Source organism: Trichechus manatus, unplaced genomic scaffold (assembly GCF_000243295.1).
Source record: "Trichechus manatus latirostris isolate Lorelei unplaced genomic scaffold, TriManLat1.0 scaffold00095, whole genome shotgun sequence".
NCBI lineage: Eukaryota > Metazoa > Chordata > Mammalia > Sirenia > Trichechidae > Trichechus > Trichechus manatus.
The window spans coordinates 617040-643569 of record NW_004444031.1 but is presented as its reverse complement, the minus strand read 5'-3'; the positions used below and the strand labels follow the sequence as shown (position 1 = coordinate 643569).

The following is a 26530-nucleotide window of genomic DNA, read 5'->3' as shown; positions in this document are numbered from 1 at the left end:
ATGGCATTGTGGTCAGAGAAGATACTTTGTATTATCTCATCGTTTTGGATCTTTTTGAGCATTGCTCTGTAGCCTAAGATGTGGTCTGTTCTGGAGAATGGTCCATGTGCATTTGAAAAGAATGTGTACTTTGCAACTGTAGCGTGGAGTGTTCTGTATAAGTCTATGAGATCAAGTTGGCTGATTGTGCCTTTTAGGTCTTCTGTATCTTTGCTGAGTTTCTTTTCAGATGTTCTGTCCTTTACGGAGAGTGGTGTGTTGATGTCTCCTACTTTTATTGTGGAACTGTCAATTTCTCCTTTCAGTGCTCCTAGAATTTGTTTTCTGTATTTTGGAGCCCTGTCATTGGGTGCATAGATGTTTATTATGGTTATGTCTTCATGATGGATCGTCCCTTTAATCATTATATAGTGTCCATCTTTGTCTTTTATGGTGGATTTTGTTTAAAAGTCTATTTTATCTGAGATTAGTATTGCCACACCTGCTCTTTTTTGGTAGTTGTTTGCTTGATATATTTTTTTCCAACCTTTGATTTTTAATATATTTACATCTTTGTTTCTAAGGTATATCTCTTATAGACATCAGATCAATGGATTCTGTTATTTTATCCATTCTGTCACTCTCCGTCTCTTTATGAGTGCATTTAGGCCATTTATATGCAGTGTAATTATTGATAGGTGTGAGTTTATTGCTGTCATTTTGTAGTGCTTTTTTTCATGGTGCTGGCATTTTCTTTGTTCCTCTTACTCTCCTGTGCTGAATTACTTTTGTTTGTGGATTTTTTTTCATTTCTTTTGTTTATGTAGGTTTTGATTTTACTGAGACTGTATGTTTTTCCTCTTTTATTTTTGTGAGTAGTTTTGTTAACTTTCTGTGATAACCGTGACATTTACCCTTATCTTTCCAAGTTTGAAGCAGTCTATTATTACTTGGTATCACCTTGCCTTCCTCTTCATTAGAGGGTTCTATGCCTACACTGTTTATTCCCTCTTTTATTGTTCTGATGCTGTTGTCATTTACAGATTAACTGCTCTGATTGGCTGTTGTATTTCTTTTGGTTTTGGATAGTCCTTGAGAGTTCATTTCCTAGATTGGTTATCTGGTTGGTACGATCTTGCATCCTAGATTCAGCCTATGAGCTGAAGTTGTTTGTTCTCAGATCGAAGGACTCCCTTTAATAATTCTTGTAAGTTTGGTTTGGTTTTTATGTATTCCCTTAATTTCTGTTTATCTGGAAATGACCTAATTTCCCCATTATATTTCAACGAGAGTTTTGCAGGATGTATTATTCTTGGCTGGCAATTTTTTCTCTTTCAAGGTTTTATATATGTCATCACATTGCCTTCTTGCCTGCATGGTTTCTGCCAAATAATCTGAGCTTAATCTTATTGTTTCTCATCTGTATGTCGCTTTTTGTTTTTCTGGAGCTGCTCTCAGGATTTTTTGTTTGTCTTTTGGTGATTTTCTTTTGGGGTCTATCCCATGTGCGGTTCGTTGAGCTTTTTGGATGGCCAGCTTTTCATCTTTCATTTTATTGGGGAAGTTTTCTGTCAGCAGCTCTTCAATGATCCTCTCTGTGTTTTCTGTTTTCTCCCCCCTTCTGGAACTCTGATCACTCGCAAATTTTTGCTTTTGATTGTATCCCACATAATTCTCAGGGTCTCTTCATTTTTCTTTGTTCTTTTTTCTGAGTTTTCCTCAAACAGAATTGTATCCAAGTGTTTGTCTTCAATTTCACAGATCCTGTCTTCCACCATTTCAATCTGCTCCCCTGCCCTTCTATGACACTCTCCATTTCTGAAATCTTGTTGTTTATCTTTTGTATTTCTAATTGTTGTTTTTGTATGTTTTCTAGTTGTGAATTTATTTTGGCATTTTGTTCCTTCATTATTTTCCTGAATTCTTTCATTTTTTTGTCTGTATTTTCCATGAATTTGTCTACCTTCTCCATGAGTTTGTCTATTTTTTCCTCATATTTTTCTGCTTTTTGCTTCAACTCTTGTATAGCTCTGAATATTAGAGATTTGAATTCCCTGTCAGGTAATTTTAGTGCCTTTTCTTCTACTGGAAAGCCATCTGGTGTTTTATTTTGGACACCTACTGGAACCATCTTTTTGCTTTTTTTGTAAATGTTTTGATAATTGTCTGCTGTCTTCAGGCCATTTGGTAGTTATTTTTCTCATTTATTGATTGTAGATTTGTTTGTTTTACCTTTTTTTTGGTTTTATTTGCTATTTCTGAGCAGGCAGGCTGTGTGTTCTTTGTTGTTTGCTCATCTGTGGGCATGATACTTTTCGCCTTCTTCTCCAATTGGCAGGGTCAGTCGCTCAGATATGGTACAGCAGGTCAGGTCTAGCTGAAGAGGAGTTGCTGGGATGGGTTGTTTGTGGCACTTACTACGGCCACCAGGGCAGCCCAGTAATCGGTACTGGGCAGGTTCCGGTAGGCTGTGCCTGGGCTGCTTGGTGGTGTGATGTTCGGTGCACGGTGCAGGTAGGCATAATGGAGGGTGGAGACTGTGATGTGTGAAGCTAAGATGGGTATGGGAGAGAGGAGAGAGGAACAGGAGCCAAAAACATACAAACAGAAAAGAGAGCTAGGTTAGCTTGCCATTGGAGTGGAGAGATGAAATATTATGAAATGGAGAAAAACAAAAAGGAGAAGAAGGAAAAAAAGAAAAGAAAAGAAAATGAATAAATAAAAATTAGAAAAAAAGAAAAGAAAAGAAAAGCTCCCAGGGATCCCACCGGTATGGACACAAACTGTGGGGAAGTTGCTCCTAGGCCATGAAGTCTAGCCTCGCTAGAGGGCGCAGAGGTGTCACTCAGTGCCAGGTATTCAGGGGACAGTTAGAGAAGGAAAGTATAGAGAGACAAACTGAGTAATGAAGAAAGACAAAAAGGGAAAAAGAGGGAAAAGAAAACAAAACAAATTAAAAACAAACAAAAACAAGAAAAACCCCCAAAATACAGAAAAAAAAAACAAAAAAAGAACTAGAAAAAAGAAATGCCCTCAGGGATCCCTCTGCTCATCTGCACAAACTGAGGGTGTAAGTTCCAAGCTGCGCAGGAGTTCCTAGCTAGAAATTGTTCCCAATTTGAGAAAAGAAAAAGAAAACAAACAATTCAAAACAAACAAACAAAAGTCCCGGGATCCCACTAGCGTGGCAGCACGGGCCAGGAAGCAGTCTCAAGTTCGAGCAGCGTTTCACAGCCTTTCAGGGAGATGCAAAGATGGCGCATGGAGCCAGGTATTTGAGAGAAAGGAGGGGGAGGTGGTGAGAGGTAAGGAAGAACTCTAAAGAGCAGAAAAAAGCAACACCAGCAGCCAACAAATGGCACTTAGGGAGCCAGCTATTGCGGGCAGGTGGAATCCAAGTGACAACAGAGTGAAGGCGATGCTTCCCAGCCAAAAGACTGTGGCCACAGGAAGCAGATGAGGCCAAGTGGGGGGGTGAATAAGGGTAGAGGGTGGGAAAGTATATATCACTGGTTACCAGTTGTTTTGTCTCCTGCTGGAAGCTCAGTGAAGCTGCTTCCTTGTACCACCTGTTCGCTGGTCTCTGATAGTAGCCCAAGATGGCAGATCTGTGCTGTGTTAGTTGATAGGGGACCTCTGCATGTATCTCTCCGTGCTCTCTGTTCTCTGTCAGTTTGTTATTCCATTTGGTACTTGGCTGAGTTCTTTATCTCTTCATTTGAGGCTTAGGGTTTCAGGGTTGCCGTTTTCTCTGTTGGGCTTAGTTTTTCGGATCTTTGCTGTGGAGGGATAGCATGGTGCTTCTGCCTATAGTGCCATGTTGCCTGGAAGTCCCATTGTTTAGTTTTATTATTCATTTTATTGTTCTGCATTGTTCCAAATATCCTTAGGTTTATCTTCTAAACCTAGTATTGATATTTTTCGCTTGGTAACCTATTTTTAATTTCTAGTTCTTTTTGGTTGACTGAAAGTTTCTCTCTTTGTTTTGATTTTTTTAATATCATACTATTCTTGTTTTATATATGTAACATCTTCTTATATTACTCTGAGGCTATTTAATTAAATATATATTTTAAAATTTTTCTTCTTCCTGAATTGTTTGGCCTTCTTTGGGTTTTATCTAAGTTTCTCTTTTCTGTATACTTTAGGCTTCTTTCTTTGTTTATCCTTTCTTTCTTCTCTTTGCTAGGAATTTCCTCAAATGTCTACTGATCCCTGTTGTAGGAGTCAAATACTCAAGAGCTGTTGAGACCTATGTGAATGAGGGGAGTTTATATTCAGGTGGAGTTTACTGTAGGGTGATCAATTTAGAATACTGCACTAGCGAAGCCCAGATTACATATATACATATATATACAGGTAGTCCCCAACTTATGATGGGGATGTAAGTCAAGTATCTCTCTTTTTTTTTTAGTTTTCATAGCCTGCTGTACAGTAGTATTTTGAACAGTAAATCATAACATTGAGTATCTGTGAGTGAACATCTGAGAATGATAACATCAGCAAATTACGTGCTGAAACATTGTATGTAGTACATGTTACTAACAATAAGACGTACCAAAAAAACAAAAACCAGATGGTCCTAATCGCAGTTTGTCGTAACTCGAATACGTCCTAAGTTGGGGACTACCTGTGTATGAATATGCGTGTGTGTGTGTGTATGTATGTATGTATACACACACGTACACTTTAAATATATAAGGCATTTTCTCTTCTGATGGTTCATTTCCCCCAGAGAAAATTCCTCTAAACTGGATTCAGTGAATATATGGATCTTGCTATCAGGACCTTGCAGCCATTTAGGACACCTCTCACATCAGTGAGCCAATTTGCTTTTAATTACCCTGATTTTATCATGGTACCCAAACCCTCAGCTCTGCCTAGTATTTCTAAGTAGAGAGTCCCTCTGTATCAAATTCTGCAAATAGTAATCCTCTTCTCCCTGGGTGAGGAAAGTAACCATCCATGGCTATGTAGAGGGATCAGTAAATCTAAACGCTCTTCTTGCAGACTTTTAATCACTGTTCTTATGGTTAGTCCTACATGCAACCCTACTTTCAGAGACATCTGGTGCCTCTAATTCCTGAGATGTTTCAGGTTCCATTGCACAGAGCAGTCTGCTTCTGAGTTTTTCCCTCTCTCAGCTTAAATCCGGATTCCTTCTGTCTGTTAAGTTAGTTACCACTCATCCATCTGCTTTCTAGCTTCCAAAACTGTGTAAGTGTTGTCTCCTCTACCATTCTCTTTGTTTGTGGATACAGACATTTTCTTCATTTTCTGTCAATTTAGTAGAGTATCAGGAGAAAATGGAATGCATTTGTTTAATGGAAAACTCCCAAATTCACATCATAAAGGGTATTCTAGAAGACTTTATGTATTTATTTCCTAATGCATATTCCTTCTTTGTTACACAAATGTATCAAAGATACCAAAAGACTGCGAGTATTTTAAAACCAATTTACCCCACGAAGAGCACAAGACTCATAATTATAGCAGTCAAATGATTATAGAAACATAAGGCAGATTTTGTTCAATTAAAACTCATGTATTCAGTAAATACGTTTGGAGCACCTACTATGCCGAACCTAGAAAGCAATTATTGAGAGTAGTGCTTAAGTAAGCTCAGGAGGGTCTGGTCTGAATTAAGGTAGTGTTAAAACAAAAATCATATTAAGCAAATAATAGAAACTGATAGAAGTTTATTTAATATACAATTTGCAAATCAGGGTAACATGCCAACTAAGGAGTCATAAATGTTTCAAAGTTTAAGGTACTTCCAAAGATTTTTACATCCCATTTTATGGACATTGCTATGGAACCAGGTCACAACAGTATGCTTATATTATAAAAGCTTACCCTAAAACACAGCTTCCATTCTGACCTTGGAGTTTGTTTCTAGAAACTGACTGCACATAGGTAACACTTCAAAAGAGCCCAATACCTAAGGCAACATGGTCTTACTAAGCTACTTACTAGGATATTGCTTGACATAGAAGTGACTTTAGAAAACCAATTTTCTCAAGGCTCAAGCTTCAAAAGAAGATCTCAGAGCAATGACCTGGGTGGGTCACCCCAACTCTATGGAATCCAAAATATGGATTCTAAGAGAATTAAAACTATTCTCAGTAGTAACTGTAGAGAATACAGGAACAGGTGGATTTTAGAAATGTATTTTTGTTTAAAAAAAGAAAATATTTTCCAAACTTTATAGTCAATTGTTTGGTCTAGTCCTTCTTCAAATGAAGAAGGAGAAAGTCAATTTAAAAATGAGTAAAAAGTTTATGTAAATAGAGTGAGGACAACAGAGTCAGCCACAGTCAGAATTTATAGTCGTAAACCAATGCAACTGAGAACATGCCTAATAGGTGCCCCCGCAAAGGGCAAAACGGGTACCTAAAAGACCAATGCACATTTTTCTTTTTTCCAGACTATACAGAAGCCACCAAGGGTTCTCATTTGTCTGTGTTCTAGATGTGACCTGAGACGGACTCTTGGCTAAGAAACATAGGAGGTGACAGGACCTACTCAACACACACAATGAAACACTTTTTTTTAAGTAATAAAATTAAAACACATCTAAAAAATAGAAGTTATGATTTGGTAACTTATACAATTTAATTTAGTTATGAGTCTATAGAACTTCCTGAAAAATAAAACAGAGATAATATAGGCCAAATGTTCCCAAACTGGACTGTGCTTCAGAATCCCTTGGGGATCTTTTTAAAAATGTACAGATTCCCAATCTCTACCTCAGATACTCTGAATAGAATTTTCACAAATTCGTTTTTTTTTTTTTTTTGGGAATCTCTCCAGTTAATTCTGATCTTGTACGCCTGATCCATCTGCCTTGTTTCTAGAGTTGAGGAAATTGAGGCCATTTAAACAAAATTAATTAGCATAAGTTATATCTGATAAAACAAGGTCTAGTTCTGTTTACATATAACTCATTTCATTTTGGTCAGCAGAAAACCCAAGCAGTAGTAGAAAATGACTTGAAAGACACTCTAGTTAACACAGTAAACAACGCAACTACTCTTACTATATGGCAAAGGTAATTTAGAAATATCTGGTTCCATTTAGTAAAATTTTGTAAGTCACCAATAGTTAGTGTTGGGAGATTTTAAAAAATCAATTTTTAAAAAATTTTCTAAAATGGAAAGCACAACTTACAAAAGGAGATTTTAGAAACTTACAGATGATGTCCTATCTACTTCACAACGGCTGCTCAGAATAAAACAGGCCTCAGCATCATCCATCCTGAATGCAGACAGAAAAATGAAATGATCACACACTGGAATACCCACATACTGTCTGAAAACTAGAATTTTAATGCTTAGTCTATGTGTTGCACACAAAGTACATGTAATCTGTGTATCCTCAAGCTTCAATGAAAGTTGAAGATCATGACTATACTTGACAATGAACTTGCCCTGAAAAAAAATGTGGGATTTACTAACTGAATAGTTTATAATGACAGAAATAATAAGAAAAAAAAGATGCTAAATTTTATTCTGTCTTTTATGATTAGTTATATTTTCATAGATATGATCTGATGAAATTAAAGGGGCAGTACTGGCCTTCATTTTATGATTACATTTTAACTACAATGTCTCAATCAAACAAAGAGAGAGAAAATAGAACTGCTCAGTACTCAGAAGTCAAAATCTTTTGTATGTTTACATTTCCTGGAGAGGACTCATTATCCTGTCCCCAAACCCCTGCCATATTTGTAGGTTTTATATTTCTTAAATTTAGTGATAAAGAAAGAGTTAGTGATTACCTATCAGGCTTAATAGATAAAGTTCCAAAAAACATAAGTATGCTAATTTTCAAAAGGACTAATGATTTATCTTACTAGTTAACAATGATAAAATAAAATTTTTTTAAATATATATATATTTTCTACTGAAAAGAAAAATAAAGTCCATGGAATTTGACCAAATCAAACAGTTGAGGAGAAATGTTGAGCAACGGCTATTAAGATTATTTGTGTATTAAATAACATTTTCTAAACATCATTTTTTACAAAGCGATTCAAAACTCATGCAAGTGGCCTTTAAAACTTGTTTGTAGAATCCTACTTCTTGTTACTTGCATGGGGAATTGTTTTGAAGAATGTATTAGTTAGCATTCAATCCCAAATATTTTATATGAAATTAGGGTTATAAATAAACATAAAAATAGATACTCTGGCACTGTAACTTCTTTCTCACTCTATCTTTTTTGGGTATTACCAGTCTGCTACCTCTCTCCTATTCTCATTCCCTGATTTTATTTTTTAATTATTACTATGTGGGAATGCTTCTTGTAAATGTGATTAATTTGGTTAAATAATTATGTAATATGATTAAGAATGAATTAGTTATATTAATACAAAGTAGTATGTAGTTTTGACTGTAATAGCTTAGGCTGACCTGTTAGAAACAAAGCTTCCATTTTTCACACAAACTCATATTGAACATGATATGGCTATTATTCTTTTTATGTGAAGAACTTTATTTTTAGACAATAAATTAAGCATATTAATGATCAGTAGAGATGAATATAGTGAGTTATGTTATATTCATGTCTAAGCAACTATTTCTTTAGTGCTGCCACATAATGAATACAGATAGAAAAAGAACCCAACATATAACTAAAGTTTATTTGAAGTACTGAGAATCTGACTTATTGCAGAACTGAGACATACAGTGACAACATATGTCAAGTACTTAATTTACCAAAAAGACTAATATAGTCTCAAAGAAGTTTAATTTTCCAATTATGTGTCATTATATTCACTATATCCTGACAATTTATAGTTACTTTTTGTTTAAGTTATTAAAGCAGTGAAAGTATCTCTGTTTTAGTAATCTATTACATATAAATCTAAAGTAATGTCAGAGTTCCTGTTCTTAGGTATCTAGTCATCACTTGAAGGATGAAGCAAAAAAGGAGGTTGGAAATCGGTTCCATGAAGCCATTTATTTTTCTTCCTTTCTTTTCCATGGCCCCCTTCCCACACCACACACACAGAATATAAACAGATCACACACTAAACACACACACAAACACAAACTATACAGAAAAAAATAAATAACACTTATGCCAGAAAATTCAGTGAGGAGATTTTTAAATCTAAAAGAATAAGTAAGAAAATTCAAAGGTAAACATGAAGACGTGTGTAAAACTTTAAAAGCAACGGGAAACATCAAGAAAAGCCACCTCTGCTAAGGATCTCTTCTGGCTTCTGAAATTACAGACATTGTTTCACAGACACCCTAATCCCCTGATGTCCAGAGTCTGCCCAACCAGGCTCCCACTTTGCTTACGTGGAATAACCCCTCATGACCTGTGACTAACCTTTAAGACTATGTCACTCTTAAGCTGGGTTGGCTGGCACACGCACAACAAAAAGAGGACAATTAACTAAGATCTGTCACCTTTCAGATTCTTCCAGCTCCAGGGACTCTTCTGTCTCTGACCCCCTATGACACAAGTGTTTTCTTCCCAGTACACATTACAAACTCTTTAAACACTCACTCAAACTGTTTTGTATCTCATGTAATGTTTAGCCCAGATTTTTATTTGTGAAATAAAAACAGTATTCAAGAATCTGCAGACTACTCTGAAAGTAAGTCTTCATAAGTCAGTTCATCTATGACAGCCTGAGATAATACACCATGCACCATGCCACACTTCTCCTTGGCTTGTGCGGACACGGTCTGTTGAAACCCTTGCACTGACACTAGGATGGAAAAGAGGTGCAAACATACTGATTTTATATTTCCAGCCTTTCAATTTGACTAACTGTATGACTAAATTCACGAGCCCTGGTGGTGCAAACAGTTAGTGTTCAGCTGCTAACTGAAAGGTTGCCAGTTTTAACCCACCGAGAGGCTTTGCAGGAGAAAAGACATGGTGATCTGTTCCCATAAAGATTATAACGTATATGGGGCAGTTCTACTCTGTCACACGGGGTCACTATGAGTCAAAATCGACTTGACAGCACCCAACAACAACATTACTAAGTTCTATATTCAAAACACTTGAGCACATCTTGTAACCCTGAAGATTGCTAAAATGTGGAGAAGAAAAAAAAATTAAAGCACTTGAAACTTTATTGTAAGATGGAATATAGATCAGGGATACCTACTTTGCTCTCAATAGGTCCTGATCTTTCAGGGCTGAACCTTGAAGGTAGATAACTCTTTGTGACCACATTGGGATCTGCAGTACCCTTCGAACTTGCACATCCATTTCAGTAGGACACAAAATCACCACATAATAATCCTATCCAAAACAAAATGTGCCAAGAGATAGTAACAATAATTTTTTTATACTAAAAACATAAATAAAATACCTAAGACAACTTTGAAATGTAATAAAATTGAAATGAATTCTTGCTAACAAACAAAAGTTTGAATTTACAGTCTAGATATAGGTTAAATAAAAATATCAGAGAGATAAAAGTATCACAAATCGATAAATTTGGCAGGATCTATTTCAATCTTATTATTACCATCAAGAGAAGGTTATTACCACTAATACTCATACTATGAAGTTCTCAGTTACAACTGTAGGCTGATCCTAAAATATACATTAATCTCAGGCAAAAGTGCTTAAGTATTATTTTTAGAATCAAAATTGTGGTAATATAATTTGGTAATATTATTATGAACTGATAATTTTGAATTTCTGGTGAATATCTGTACATGTAAGGAGTTCTAAAAATATTATAATATTGACAGTGGAAATTAAATGTAAGAATTTGAGAACAAAATATTAAAAAATATATATATATTGTCCTTCGAGGAAATAGTGAAGATACTCATTGATGAAAGTGGTTCAGAACTGATCCACAGGAATTAAAATTGTCCGGTAAACATTTACCTTGTTATCATCCTAAAATATATCTTGTGAGAGCTTTTAGATTTTTTTGAATTTTCTGTATTGAAATTAGACAAAATAAATTTCTGTAATATTTTCTAGGACCAAGTTTTCTCCCAAATAGATTTTCATTATGAATATAATGTGAAATTTGGAAATTCCTAAATATAAATATGCAAAAAAAAACAAAACAAATAAACATAAATTTGCTCAAAGAAAACGAAAATGCATTTGTATGACAACAAAAGAATATATTGTGTAACTTAAATTTCACTTATAAATTAGGCTTTTTAAGATATAAAATATTATTTTAAAAGGTCTCAAATCTATTCATGAGGCAATCTTTTTACTTTTATTAAGAGAAGGATAATTAGACATACTCAGCACTATCTTGATCTATAGGGTCGCTATGAGTCAGAATCGACTCAATGGCAATGGGTTTGATTTTTTTATCCTGATCTCTGGGGATTGTCCAACCTCTTAACACAAACTTATTGAGGAAACGCACGACTTTCAAACAGCTCTTTGCTGTTTGGACTAGACTAAGTGCATTAAGCAGGAAAGGACTGTACCAAAATCTACAATGGTCCAATACCTTGGCAAGTGGAGGAATTATCTGAGGATTTTATCTTTATAGACAGATAAAGAGATTTTTCTAAATTCATGGTCTCAGTTCAGCTAGTTACTGTCCAATTTTTGGTCATTTATTGCTACTATAAATAGACCTAGTTAGACTCCAGGAAGCAAAAGAAAAAAAAGGAACTTCCAATTTTCAATGAGTAATACTTAATAAAATTCTGAAGTATTCAAATCAGCAGATGATACTGAAACAACTGCTTCATTGTTTTATTACATTTTATGTTAAAATTCACTGTTTCATAAAAATATGATTTATGCTTTACCTAAGGGAGGAAAAAAGAAATCTTTTTAATTCAAAGAAAACCCTTTCTTTGTAGCATTAGCATAATTCCATCTGTCTTCTCAGCGTAGATACAGACGGAAACTTAAAACTCTGTGTATTCCTCCAGCATTTTTTCTATGTTCTTGGTTATATTGGTAGTTCTTCATTTACTCTTTCTAAATGTGTCTGTATATACACCAGTCTTCCAGAAGGCAAGCTGCACCATCAGTTAACTGAGGTTGGCAATATGTTATATTAGGTATGATCCAGTATAGTGCATAATATAATTGAAATGTACCTGTAGTCTTGGATGGGCATAGAATTCATTTAAAAAATCCATAAGCAAATCAATCTTCAGTGAGCTGACACACAGAACAACATGCTTTTCAGTTTGAGCTCTGTGTCGACTATAGTTCCCACCTGACTTTTGTCTCTCCATCCACAAATAGGCCAGCTGTTCAAACTGTAATATATTTTTACATTTGAATGAAAAACATCAGACATGAAAATAAAAATCAATGCAATATAGCTACTGTTTATTAGATATACTCAATTTCTTAGATGGAACTCATTGAGATTAGAATTATCAGTGTTCCTTCAATGACAGACTTTGCATATAATTGCTGAAGAGGCTGCAAATGCCTTCCAGGGGCTTCAGGTCTCTAAGGAAACAAATTAACATGATTTCCCTATTATACTAAAACAGGTCATTAAGAGGTTTGTGCCTCTGTTTTATGTCCAGTAGAGTGTGTCGCCATGAAATGTCATCTGTTGAGTGAAAAAGGAAAAAAGCCTCATGTGCATTTCTTCCAACTTCTTGTGTTAATTTCAGCCTACATTAATCAAATGGGGAGCTACCATAAGACACAAGGCCACATTCTAGCTGTACAGAAGCTAGCACTTGAGCGAAGTAGAGTTTGCTAGGGAGGGATGTCCAGAGGGAAGAAATGCATGAATGGGAAGGTCATTGTACCTATGCAAGGTGTATTTAGATACACTGTGGTCAAAGGTTGTGTAATGGAATATGCAGGTTTGATTTGCATTTGCTATATCCTGCCTTTGGCCTGCCAATCCATGGGCACCCAGGGCTCACTGTAGGAAAGGATTGGAAATTGAATCTACGTATTTTCAGTCTCATTTTATATCTCTGTTCCTTCACAACCTCCCTATACACTCCCCAAGGTGATGCATAATATTTATATATCATCTTCAGATTTTGTTTGACCAACATATGTAATCAATATTTTCTCATCATGAAATGTGGCTTTCAGGTTTATTGTCAAAAATGAAGAGAAATACTTCTTTCTCAAGTTTGTTTCCTTGATCTATCATCCTGTAGTTTCCTATATTTAAAAGAAAGCATTTTGAAGAACTGAAAATAGATGTGAGCTATCAGTGGTAACTGGAAGGGGAAAAAAACCTCAGTGTTTCTTATATAATGTAAAAAGATATTTCTGAGACAATTTTAATTAATGGATGAGATGTAATAATAACATGTATTAGTATATTACTACTGGATAAATAAATCAGCCTGTATTTCTTATTAAATGTGAAAGATTTGATTTCATAAATTTTGCACATTTCTATAAAATTTCACATGGTTATGTTTACCTGTATGGGTAGAACGACAAGAGCAACGCAGATCATAGCAACGACAAAGAGCTTGGAGGACCAAGTTTCAGGAGTGACATCCCCAAATCCCACAGTAGAAAATGTCACAATGCAGAAATAAAGGGAGTCAAAGAGATTCAGCTTCTTTCCTATGCGTTCGAGATGCTGGATTCCACAAATGCTAGAGAAACAAATATGCATTAAAATTAAAGCTTTCATATTGGATGCATTATTTTTTATCATTATTCTTTTGAAAGACAAAGCACAGTTTATAAAGCCATTCAAAGGTGGGCTTTTTATATTTTACAGTATATTTTTCTTAAACAAAATGCAATTTTTGTGTTAACTTTATTCCTATATTAACCACATATAGTCATATTTTGATTAAAAGTTGGCCCCTAATGGTTTTCAAAATATCACAAAATGTATTTTAAGAGCACGTAAAATTAATATATTGAATTTATTGGTGACTAACACGCATTGTGAATACACTTGCCACAATCATAAAGACCAGAAATTCCCAAATGTTTTCCCTGTCAAAATACTATGGTTGTGTTCATTTAGGAAGAAGAGAGAGACATTTCACTACTGGGAAATTCTTTATAAATATGAAAAGTGTGAGGAGTTAACAATTGCCAAGTAATGCTCGAAGAAAGTCCTTAAAACGGCCAATCTATACAAAGCTGCTGACAGTGTGAAAATAGGGAAGCAGATAGAAATTGTTAAAATTGTTAAAATAGCATCAAAAATACCACAGCTATTAAATTTTTACAGAAGTGAGATGACCAAAGTGACATACATTGTGCAGTATTAGAGAGAGTGAGGCAAAGCACAACATAGAAATCGTGCATAGTGGAATACTGTTCAGTAATAAAAAATGAAGCAAGTACTAATACATGCTACAACATCAAAAACCCTCAAAAACCTGCTGAGTGAGAAGGAGGTCCAAGGCAAAAACCCATATACTGTATGGTTCTGTTTACACGAAATACCCAGAAAAGAGATAGAAGGCAGATTAGTAGTTGCCTAGGACTGAAAGTGGGAATGAGATGATAGAAATGTTCTGAAACTGGATTGTGGTGCTGGTTGCACAACTCTGTAAATACACTAAACATGATTGAATTCTACATTTAAAATGAGTAAATTTTGTGGTATTTAAATTTTACTTCTATTAAACAGTTAAAAAAAAAAATCAGCATATACTTTTGGACATTCACTCTGGCTAGGCTTCTGTGGACCAGCAGGTCTAGCTCAGTTATCACCATGAGAAAGCAATATTCAGTTTAAATTGCAGAAATCTCTTTTCTAGTTTTTAAAGAGAATTTCCATGGACTATTTTTCCCAATTACATATCATAAATATTCATTTATCTTAAAAAATAAGGCAAGTATAAACTGGTAACCACCAGTTCAGTAAGGTGAACTGTAGCTAAGGATGTAGGTAGACTGAGGGACAGAGGAAGAAGAGTAGGTACTTATCATCATTTTACTTCTGAGGCAAAAACTATTTTTGTTGTTGTTGTTGTTTTAACCTCCAGGCCACCAGAATGGTTTGGTATAATTGCTCTTGTTCTATGCTTAGGAATTCTGTGTGAGCTGCCAGGTCGTAAGCACACCAAAACCAGTGAGTGGATTCATATGCTATTATTTGCTCAGCTGCCTCTATGCAATATTGTCAAGCTAATTATGAGACTATTCACATGGAGCCATAATACAACCAAAGAGAGTAATTATTTGATAATGATAGACATTTCTGTGAAGTGTTTTTGTTGTTATTATTTAAAATAATAAATATTTAAGAATATAAACAGATTATGCATAACTTCTATACTTCATTGGAAAATAGAGAAGAAAGATAATTAGGTTATATTGTTTAAGGATTCAAATGTGATTCGAGGGTTTTTATATCTTGCATGTCTATAAACTAAATGCCAAACTCTGATCATAAAGTACACATTTTTTAATACATATATAAATAGAAAATATATACAAATATTTGTATATATTTAATCTTGACTTTAACTACCATAAAATCTTCGACTGTGCTTCCCGATCTCCAGTCTGTCCTTCCTTTCATATAACTTACTCGTGAAGGCCACATTTATATTCTTTAAACACAGCCTGACTATATGAATCTCCGGTTCAAACATTGGATTCTCATTGCCGAGAGAACGCTCTCTAATTTGTGGTGTGATAGATTATTATAATAGCTCCCAATGAATCAAGTCTCCCCATTCCACTCCCCTTTGCAACATGATATTGCTATACCTCCTATCAAGATGTGAAGTCTATTTCTCGGCATCCTTGAATCTGACCTGGCCTTAAGATTTGTTTTAACCAATAGAAGATGGTGGAAGTGGCACTGGGTAGGTTGCAGAGTCTAGCCTTAAGGGACCTTGCAGTTCCTGCCCTTTCTTTCTTGGAACCTGGAGACCCCCCCATATCGTGAAGAAGCCTAGCCCAGTCTATTAGAGGATGAGAGGCCACGTGGAGGAGAAGCAAAGGATCCCAACTGACAGCCAACACTAAATGCAGCCATGTGAATGGGCCCAACTTGGGCCATCCTGCCAGGCTGTCAGATGATCAAAGTCAAAAGAGTAACTGCAGATGAGACTAGGAGAAAAACTATTCGAGTCCAACAACAGAATTATGAGAAATAAAAAAGTGTGCTGTTTTAAACCAGTAAGTTTTGGGACAGTTTGTTATTCTGTGGTAGATACCTGGTACGTGTAGAATAACGAGACTCTGGCATCTGGATTTAATCTGTTTTTTCTTGAGCTTGTCTCACCTTCACTTATTATTTGGATTGGTTACTTATCATAATATATACCTCTATCCCCCCATATGTCTCTCTTGGCCCAAGATAGCCCTTGCATCTGAAAGCCCTCTCTCCTCATTACCTATTACAATTCCTTTTTTTCTTTTAATCCCCATCTTGACTATGAAGCATTCTTTGAACCTCAAATTAGGGTTCACCTCTCTCTGAATTCTTAAAGCATGAGTTCATGTCTTAAGAAAATAATCTTTTAGAAAAATGTCTATATTTAATGCTTAATATTTATCACCCCAACAAAACAAGCATCTCCCTTGATGACAGTAATTATATTGAATTTATAATTGTATTTCCTACTGCACTTAACACAAAATATGTATTAGCCACTCAATAAACAATTGCTGAAAGAACAAAAGAACTGGTTAAATCATAAATAATATATGCCAAACAAACTTCAGAAAATATGTTAATGTTTTAGTTTTTTATTATGGTATAACAAACTCTTCAAAACTTAGTGGCTTCAAACAGTAGCAATTTATCATTTTGTATGATTCTGTGGATTCTTTGGGAAGCTTCTCTGGGCTCACTCATACAGCTGCATTCAGCTAGAGGTTCAGCTGAAAGGTCCAAGATGGTTTCACTCCCATGCTCGATGGTCAGTGTCGACTGTTGGCTGAGGTGCCTTGGTTTCTCCATGTGGTTTCCTGTCCTCCACTAGTAACAACTGGCTTCCTTACGCAGTAGGCTCAGGACAGCATTCCAAAAGGACAAAAATGGAAGCTGTAAAGTCTCTTAAGGTCTAACTTTTTCTGCCCCACACTATAGATCAAAGCAAGGCACAAGGTCAGCACAGATTAAACACGTGTAGAAATAGACTCCATTTCTTCATGGAAGGAGCTGAAAAATATTGTGGACATGATTTTCAATCCACCAAATTATATAACGTAAATGATAAGAGCTAATGTAATGTATAAATCTAAATTTCGTTGAAAAAACCACATTAAAGTCAAAGGTATTTAATTTCCATGATACAGTGCTAGTTAAATCTGTACTTACAATCATTTTTAAAGCCCTTGTGGTACAATGGTTAAAGCACTCAACTACTGACCAAAAGGTTAGTGGTTCAAATTCACTAGCAGCTCCACGCAAGAAACATGTGGCAGTCTTCTTCCATAGAGATTTACAGCCTTGTAAACACTATGTGGCAGTTCTGCCCTGCCCTAGAGAGTCACTATGAGTCGAAATCAACTCAACAGCAATGAGATGGGATAAAATGCTACTTTATTTGATCTGGAAAATCCATGCAAGCCTTTCACATATTTATTAATATCATGCTTAAGCTTAAAGGTACTGTGTTTTTATGCAAATAACGCACAGCTTCTATGTTTGTTTGCCAATCACAGCCTCCCCCTATGAGGTATTTTCATAAGTGCCACTATGCCAATTTTCTTTACATGTTACTGTAAAAAAATCAGCATATAAAGAGAAAGAAGGAACCCAAACACTCAAAGAAGAAAGTAGTCTACAGAACCAATAGTCTATACAAACAACGACATCACCTACCTTGAGACCAGAAGAACTAGATGGTGCCCAGCTACCACTACTGACTGTTCCAACCAGGGACCCAATAAATGGCCCCAGAGAGATTGGGAGAAAAATGTAGAACAAAACTCAAATTCCTAAAGAAAAGGCAAGACTTACTGAACTGGTAGAGATTAGCTGAACCACCGAGACTATTGCTCTGAGATACTCTTTAAACTTGGAACTCAAACCACTCCCAGAGGTCACCTTTCAGCCAAACGACACACTGGCCCATAAAATAAATAACATCACCTGTGAGTACTGTGCACCTCAAAATAATTGTCCAGAGGAAACCAAATGGTTAACATTTATCCTAGTCCAAAGATGAGAAGGCTGGGGGGACAGGGAAGATGGATTAATGGAAACAGAACAACCAAAATGAAAATAATGAGAATGCTGATATATTATGAAGAATGTAACCGATGTCACTGAACAATATGTATAGAAATTGTTAAATGAGAACCTAATTTTCTGTGTAAACTTTCACCAAAAACACAATAGAATATTTAAAAAAAACAAATGAGCATAGCACACTTACAAAAGTACCTCGCAGGGGAAGGGTATGGTTGGCAAACAAACGTAGAAGCCATGCGTTATTTGCTTAAAAATACAGTATGCCCTAATGCTCTCTACATCAATATGTAAAATGAAGACTTGCATATCAGCTGTTATATGCCTGATATTACCACACAAAAACAAAAAATCAACTTAAATAGAACGAATTAAGTTGAACACGCTGAATTAATTTTAGAGTTACTCTCTGATTTTAAATAGGCTAAACAGCTGGTTTCTCTGAGGGTATCATTAAATGAGCCATTTTTTATGTTCACAAATAACTATGTCACTACATTTAAAAAATGTTGATGTTAATATACTATCTTCTAATGCAATAAACATTTTTGTAATAAATGAATGAATTTAGTACCTTCCCCAATAGAAGACAAGGCAGAGAATACTTAAATATCTAGTCTATGAACAGAGTAATCCCTTAAAATTATTGGTCAGATATTGTTACATCTGTATTCATAATGCTCAGTCGTTTTTAACATGCTACTAAGATCCAAAATCTCCTGTTTTTCTCTTTAAATCTGTGAATCTTTGAATGTGAGCTATACCCTAATTCACTGCCCTCAAGCTACATTGATCTCTGTGTTACTCCTTAAACATGTGAAGCATGCACAAAACTCAGAGCCTTTGCATTTGTGATTATTCCCTCAACCTGAAATACTCTTCCCCCAAAGATACACAGCTCCTGCCCATAATGTCACTTAATCAGAGAGGCCTCTTCCAACCACCCAATCAAAAGTAGTGCCACCTGTCATTCTCTCTTTGCACTGCTTAACTTTTCTTCCTAATGTTCACCATTACCTGTCTTTATGTTATACAGTTTTGCGTCTCCTTTACTAGCATATAAGCTCCATAATTGAACACATTTTGTTCTGTTCATTGCTTTATTTCCTATGCCTAGAAAAGCATTTGACACATACTAGGCACTCATTTGTTGCATGAGTAAATGGAAGTATAATCTGGAAAATGTTTTTCACAGAATAAAAACATTGATTAACTAAGGCTTTGACATATATTGGTTATATATTTGTAAAAGGAATGCTTGGGAAATTATACCTAAATGCAAGTTTGTGCCTATAATAAAAATGTCATAATAAATCAGAAGACTGTTTTAACAATTCTTCTAAGGAAAGTACTTTATATAGTACAATGCATACATAGTAAATATAGCATGTGGGAGACAGAAATACATTTTATTTTGTTTTGTTTTATTGCATGGGTAAGAAAAATAATTCAGGCATGGCATCAGTCATGAAGATTAAAAAGAAACAAGTTTAATAATCAGCTCAACAAAAGATGTGCCCTCAGTCAATATATGGTAGCCATTCTTTTACCGGCATAGTTCCACAGCTTCCACAGAATAAAGGAATACAGTGCAAAATCCTGCAGAGTTTGCAAATTCCCTTTTTTATTAATGGGTGTACGCCTACACAAAGCAAAATTTCTCTAGCACTGCCATTGAGTCCCTCTGACTATTCAGAAATGATCCACAATGGCAACCATTTTCCATGGCTTAGTTACTACTGGCTCCAGGGAGATGAATTTCAATCTTCCTAAATCATCTCTCTACACACTTGTACAGTAAGGAGCAAAAATGAGCTGTTAAATAAAACCCTAAATTTCGCAAGAATAATTGTAACGTAGTATAGGGTATACATGATGAAAGGAAACTGAATAGTTCAAATGACTCTATATTTGAAGCAATAATGGTATGAAGGTGTATATCAATACTAATAGAAGACTTGTCTATTAGCTGTCTTCAAATCTATTCCCACATCCTCAGAAGGCCTCATTCAAATCATAGTTACATCCCCATCACTACACCAAACTGTTTGGTCACTGCAACAAACTCCTCTATGTTGCTAAATACAATGGTCATTTCTCAGTCCTCATCCTCAGAAGCACTTGACACAGTTGTTTATTCTTTCATCCTTGAAACACTTTCTTCACTTGACTTCCAGGACACAATATTCTTTTAGCTTTCCTTTATTTCAGTGATTACCCTTTCTGTCTCCTTTGCAAGTTCTCCCTTTTCTTCCTAACCTCTTAATTTTGGAGTGACCCATGGCACAATTGTCAGTTTCTATCTACACTAACTCTTTTCGTGTTCTTATTCCAACTCCTGGTGTTAAATTCTATCTTTATGTTAACATCTCCCAAATTTATCTCTCCTGTCCAGATCCTTCTTCTGAAGTTAAGATTCTAAATTCATTTCCTTTCTCAACTTTTTAACTTGAATGTCTGATAGACACCTCAAAATCAACAGGTCAAAAACTAAATCCTAAAGTTCCTCCCTCAACCTATTCCTCCTGAATTCTTCAACATCTGATGATGGTAAATCCAACTTTCCAGTTGCTTAACTAAAATCCTTGGAGACATCCCTGACTCCTCCCTTTTTCTCACAACCCACATGTAATCTCTCAGCAAACTGCACTGCTTCTAGCTTCAAATTTTAACAAGAACCCACAATCACTATTTACCACTTCCACTGCTTCCACCATGATCCATGCCACCATCATCTCTTGCCTGTAGCAAGAGATAGCCTCACCCTTCCCCCAGTAGCCAAAGTTGTTCTACCAAAATATGGGTCATATGACATTATTCCTCTACACAAAACTCTGAGATAACTCCCTATTTCACTTAGACTAAAAGTTATCATTCTTTCAGTTACTGAAACATTCTGTGTCACTAACATATTAAACAATTGCTTGAATTACTGAACTAAATTTATTACAATAACTATTTGCTATTTACCCACTGTGACCCTTCCCTATGTTTGTTTGTTTTGCTCATTTGCTACATTTATCCATGTGGTTCAGCTACAATGGCATTCTTGCTTTCTGACAAACATGCCAGGCACAATCCTGACTCAAAGCCTTGGTGTGGATTCTTCTCTCTGGCTGGAACTCTGTTACCCTAGATAGCAATATGACTAACCCCTCACATTTTTCAAATCTTTACTCACATGCCATCTTTCAATGAGACCTATTCTGACATCATATTTAAAATTTCAACATTCCTTTGGAGCTCCTAATCTTTCTTATTTACTAATTTACTTACTTACTAATTTCTAATTTACTCATTTATTATGTTTAGTGTTCACTGTCTGTATCCTGTTATGAGAGCAAAGGTCTATTAGGACAGAGAGTCCCGTGCTTTCTCCACCATGCTGTCCAAGCACCTAAGAGTGCCTAGCACATAATAATGCTCATTTAGCATTTACTGTGATCTACAAGGATGGATTTTAAGTTGGAAGGCACTACACAATAGCTAAAACAATGGGATCAAACCTATCAATGATCATGGACGTGGTGGAGGACTGGGCAACGTTTTATTGTGTAGTACATAAAGTCCTCATCAGTCAGAGCTGACTCTCCAACAACTAACAACAACAGGATTTGCTGAATAAATAGATGAGGGTATGACGGTAGAATACCTAGATTTCTATTGCCCATACTTAAATCATCAAAACCAGATATAAGCTAAAAGACAATGCATGCAAACAATGTTTATCTGACCACTGCCCTGACTGTGGAATCTAATATAATTAAATCCCAGGACTAAATACCTCTTTGTCAAAGGAGGCAGACGCAATTCTCTATATATCTATTGACCTTTCCATAACCTTTTAATAAATACCACTTAAAGTATTCAAGTCATATGAACAAGTATTTCAGGCCTTACTTGCCCTAGTAATTAGTATGTATAACTCCAACATTTGTTTCAATTGTTGTTGTTGTTATAGTTGGCTCCAACTCATAGCAACCTTATACATAACAGAAGGAAACATTGCCCGGTGCTGTACAATCTTCATAATCTTTGATATGCTTGAGCCTGTTGTTGCAATTATTTGTCAATCCATCTCATGAAGGGTTTCCCTCATGTTCGCTGACCCTATACTTTACCAAACATGATGCCCTTTTCTAGCAAATGGTTTTTCCTGATGATGTGTCCAAAGTAAGTTGAAGTATCATCATCGCTTCTATGGAGTATTCTGGCTGTATTTCGTCTAAGACTGATGTGCCCATTCTTCTAGAAGTTCATGGTATATTCAGTATTTTTCACCAAGATCACAATTCAAATGCATCAATTCTTCTGTCTTCTTTTTTTGTTGTCCAGCTTTCGCATGCATACAAGACCAATTGAAAAGATCATGGTTTGGGTAAGCTGCATTTTAGTCAAGTGACATCTTGCTTATTAGAACTTTAACTCTTAAATAATATGATAAATGGAAAAATTGAAAGGCATTAGAATAATTTATTGAAACTAATTCTGCTTGTACAATACACAAGTAAATGGTATATATAAACTTTTGTCTTCTATAAAAACAAATTGAATATTCAAGTATAAAGCTTGCATTTATTTAATCCCATTGCGTACTGAATATTCTACATCACTAACATATTAAACAATTGTTTGAATTACTGAAGTAAATTTACTACAATAACTATTTACTAATCAAATGTTTCACTTGTAATCTCATTCATGTCACTCTTAATAAATATTGTATACTCTAATACCAAGGTCAATCAGGTTACTTATATACTATCATAACTCTCCAGCTTATGTTTTACAGAAGAAATGAATCTCTCTCAATACTAGAGAGATTTGCACATAATACCTATACAATCTGGACTCTATTGTTACTTTCACATTAACTTCTGGAACTATATCTTTTTTTTGTTCCCTTGTTTACGCAAAAAAAAATCACATCACTTGAAGAGCTGAAATAATTTAGAAGGGAATGTTATAGTTTGCCTAGCTAATCAAATTCTAAAAGTAGAATATTCAGACCACTTACAAAAAAAGTCCTTCAAACCTCCTCCTAGAACAATAAAAATCAGAGTTACAAATAACTTGAAAATTACTTGTACCAAGTTTTTATTTTACAAAACATAACAGTAAGACATGGAGAAGTTTAATAAAAAGTCAGAGGTCGGCGACTAACAGGTACATGAGGAAATGCTTTCGGTCATTAGCATTAGAGAAATGCAAGTCAAAACTACAATGAGATACCATCTCACCCTGACATTACTGGAACTAATCAAAAAAACAGAAAATAACAAATACTGGAGAGGTTGCGTGGAGATTAGAACTCTTATGCACTGCTGGTAGGGATGTAAAATGGTACAACCACTATGGAAAACAATATAGCACATCCTTAAAAAGCTACAAATAGAAATACCATATGACCCAGCAATCCCATTCCTAGGAATATATCCTAGAGAAATAAGAGCCGTCACACAAATAGACATATGCATAACTATGTTTACTGCAACATTATCCACAATAGTGAAAAGATGAAAACAACCTAAGTGCCCATCAGCAGATGAATGGATAAACAAATTATAGTACATAGAGTCAATGGAATACTATGCAGTGATAAAGAACAATGATGCATCAGTGAAGTATCTCACAACACGGATAAATCTGAAGGGCAATATGCTGAGTGAAATAAATCAATCACAATAGGACAAATATTGTATGAGACCACTATTATAAAAACCCAAGAAAAGGTTTACAAACAGAAAAAAACAATCTTTGATGGATCCCAGGGAAGCGAGGGGTGGGGAAGGGAAATTACTAACTAGATAGTAGACAAGTGTTAATTCTGGTGAAGGGAAAGACAGCTTACAATATTGGAAAGTCAGCACAACTTCAAACAAGGCAAAGTCATAGAAGCTTCCTGGACACATTCAAACACCTTGAGGGACTGAGTTACTGGGGCTGAGGGCTGGGGACCATGGTCTTGAGGGACATCTGGGTCAACTGGCACAACATAATTCATAAAGAAAACATTCTACATCCTACTCTGGTGAGTAGTGTCTCGGGTCTTAAAAGCTTGAGAGCAGCCATCTAAGATACATCTGTTGTTCTCATCCTGTCCGGAGCAAAGGAGAATGAAGAAAACCAAAGACACAAGGAAAATATTAGTCCAAAAGACTAATGGACCACATGAACCACAGCCCCCACCAGCCTGAGCCCAGAAGAACTAGGTGGTGCCCAACTACCAACACTGACTGCTCTGAAAGGGATCACAACAGATGGTCCTGGATACAGCAGAAGAAAAATGTAGAACAAAATTCAAATTCACAAAAAAGACCAGACTTACTCGTCTGACAGAGACCGGAGGAACCACTGAGACTATGGCTCCCCGAGACACCCTGCTAACTCAGAACTGAAGCCAATCCTGAAGTCCGCATTTCAGCCAAAGATTAGACAGGCCTACAATCAGTAACACACATGAGGAATGTGCTTCTTCGTTCAATCAAGTATATGAGATCAAACGGGCAACACCTGCCCAAAAGCAAAGACAAGAAGGCAGAAAGGGACAGGGAAACTAGATAAATGGACAAGGAGAATCCAAGGTGGAAAGGGAAGGGGAAAAGTGCTGACACATTGGGGAACTGCAACCATTGTCACAAAACAATTTGTGTATAAATTTCTTAATGAAAAATTAATTTGTGCTGTAAACTTTCTCCTAAATTACAATTTCAAAAAAAGAAAAAGATAGAGGTGGGACTGTTTTGTTTCACATTAAAAGAGCATAGCATCATTTTCTGGTATAACTTATGAATGTCTATATGGAACATGCAGAGAATATTAAGTGTATTTACCAACTTTTTGTATACTATTTTGGTCACAGGCCGTACGATCGGAAATGTTCTGAAGATAAGAAATATAAAAACTGACTTTACTGATCTATGTGAGTTATTCAAATAAAACATACTTTTAAATTGTTCATATAACTTGTTCATATAACAAACAACAATTCAGCTACTTTTAGTAAGGAATGGAAGAAAGTATGTCTTCAGGGTAGGTGAGTAGACAGAAGTTTTTGGTTGTGTTGCTGTTGTTATTTTATTAGAAAATTCTTAAAACCAAGATAGTTTTAGCATGGAAACACCCTTGGTTTGCATTATACACATACATTAATACTTCACTTATACTTTAGCTAATTTTGCCAAGAACTAGAATGTTACATAAGAAATGGAAGCTATGCAACGACTGTAATTCATTTTTCAATATAGACTGTTATCTTATTTCATTCACAGATGTCTTTGGAACCATTGTTGAATCAAAACTGCCTCCTCTCCCTGATCATAAGTGATGAATTTCAGTTAATTATTATTTTGAGTTTGTACCCAGAAGTGATTTTCAGGATGGGCACAGATTTTCTGATAAACTAAATCCAAGGAAAGGATAAAATATAGCACAGGCAAAATCTCATATCTCATTATGCCTTGTTGTAAAAGAGGTCTTTTCAGTCAGTTTAGGACCACAATTAAACCATTTATATTATGCCCTGAATTGAAATCAGCAGAATTTAATAACATGGCATTAGAAAAAAAATAACCACAGCTAGTGGATACGAGCACTTTGTTATCTTTTTCCAGCAGTCAAATTTAATACTATTTTGTGACTGCAGCAAATTTTTTAAAGCTTGGATTTAGCGAGTATTTAACTGTAACAAAATTTTTATTATCTCATATCGTCTAACATTTTAAATTAAATAATTTAGTACAATTTAAAACATAAAAAATAAACCAAAACCACAATGTGTTCTACTTAACTTCTTGTTTAGTTAACATACATACACGTTACTCAGATTCACTGGTATGGGTTAACTTTGAAACTGAAAATTATAAATAAATGCTATTTCCTTATAATTTCTCTTTTGAAAAATGCCTGTAAATTTTAAATGATAAAAAAATTATTTATACAAAATTAATGGGTATGTCATGGATTGAATTGTGTCCCTCAAAAATATGTGTCAACTTGGTTACTTCATGATTCCCAGTACTGTGTGGTTGTATTCCATTTTGTGATTGTAATTTTCCTATGTGTTGTAAATCCTAACCTCTGCCTGTGGTTAATGAGGCAAGACTGGATTATGTTGAAGAGGATTAGGGTGGAATGTAACACCCTTGCTCAGGTCACATCCCTGATCCAATGTATACGGAATTTCCCTGAGGTGTGGCCTGCACCACCTTTTATCTTACAAGAGATAAAAGGAAAGTGAAGCAAGCAGAGAGGGGGGACCTCGCACCACCAAGAAAGCAGTGCCAGGAGCAGAGTGCATCCTTTGGACCTGGGGTTCCTGCATGGAGAAGCTCCTAGTCCAGGGGAAGATTGATGAGAAGGACCTTCCTCCAGAGCCTACAGAAAGAGAAAGCCTTTTCCTAGAGCTGACACCCTGAATTGGGACTTCTAGCCTACTTTACTGTGAGGAAATAAATTTCTCTTTGT

At 35.5% G+C, this 26530-nt stretch overlaps 1 protein-coding gene across 3 annotated transcripts in view; it reads right to left on the bottom strand.

Annotated features, from left to right (window-relative positions):
- The window catches only part of KCNT2 (potassium sodium-activated channel subfamily T member 2), a 476589-nt gene that overhangs the window by 246439 nt on the left and 203620 nt on the right, over positions 1–26530 (bottom strand). For all 3 annotated transcript variants that reach the window (XM_004382548.3, XM_004382549.3, XM_004382547.3), the window contains exons 9-12: positions 13361–13541; positions 12048–12212; positions 10115–10251; positions 7173–7236 (exon numbers count right to left, since the gene is read on the bottom strand). In XM_004382548.3, the coding sequence (XP_004382605.1) occupies positions 7173–7236; positions 10115–10251; positions 12048–12212; positions 13361–13541 (547 nt within the window). The remainder of the gene's footprint in view (positions 1–7172; positions 7237–10114; positions 10252–12047; positions 12213–13360; positions 13542–26530) is intronic.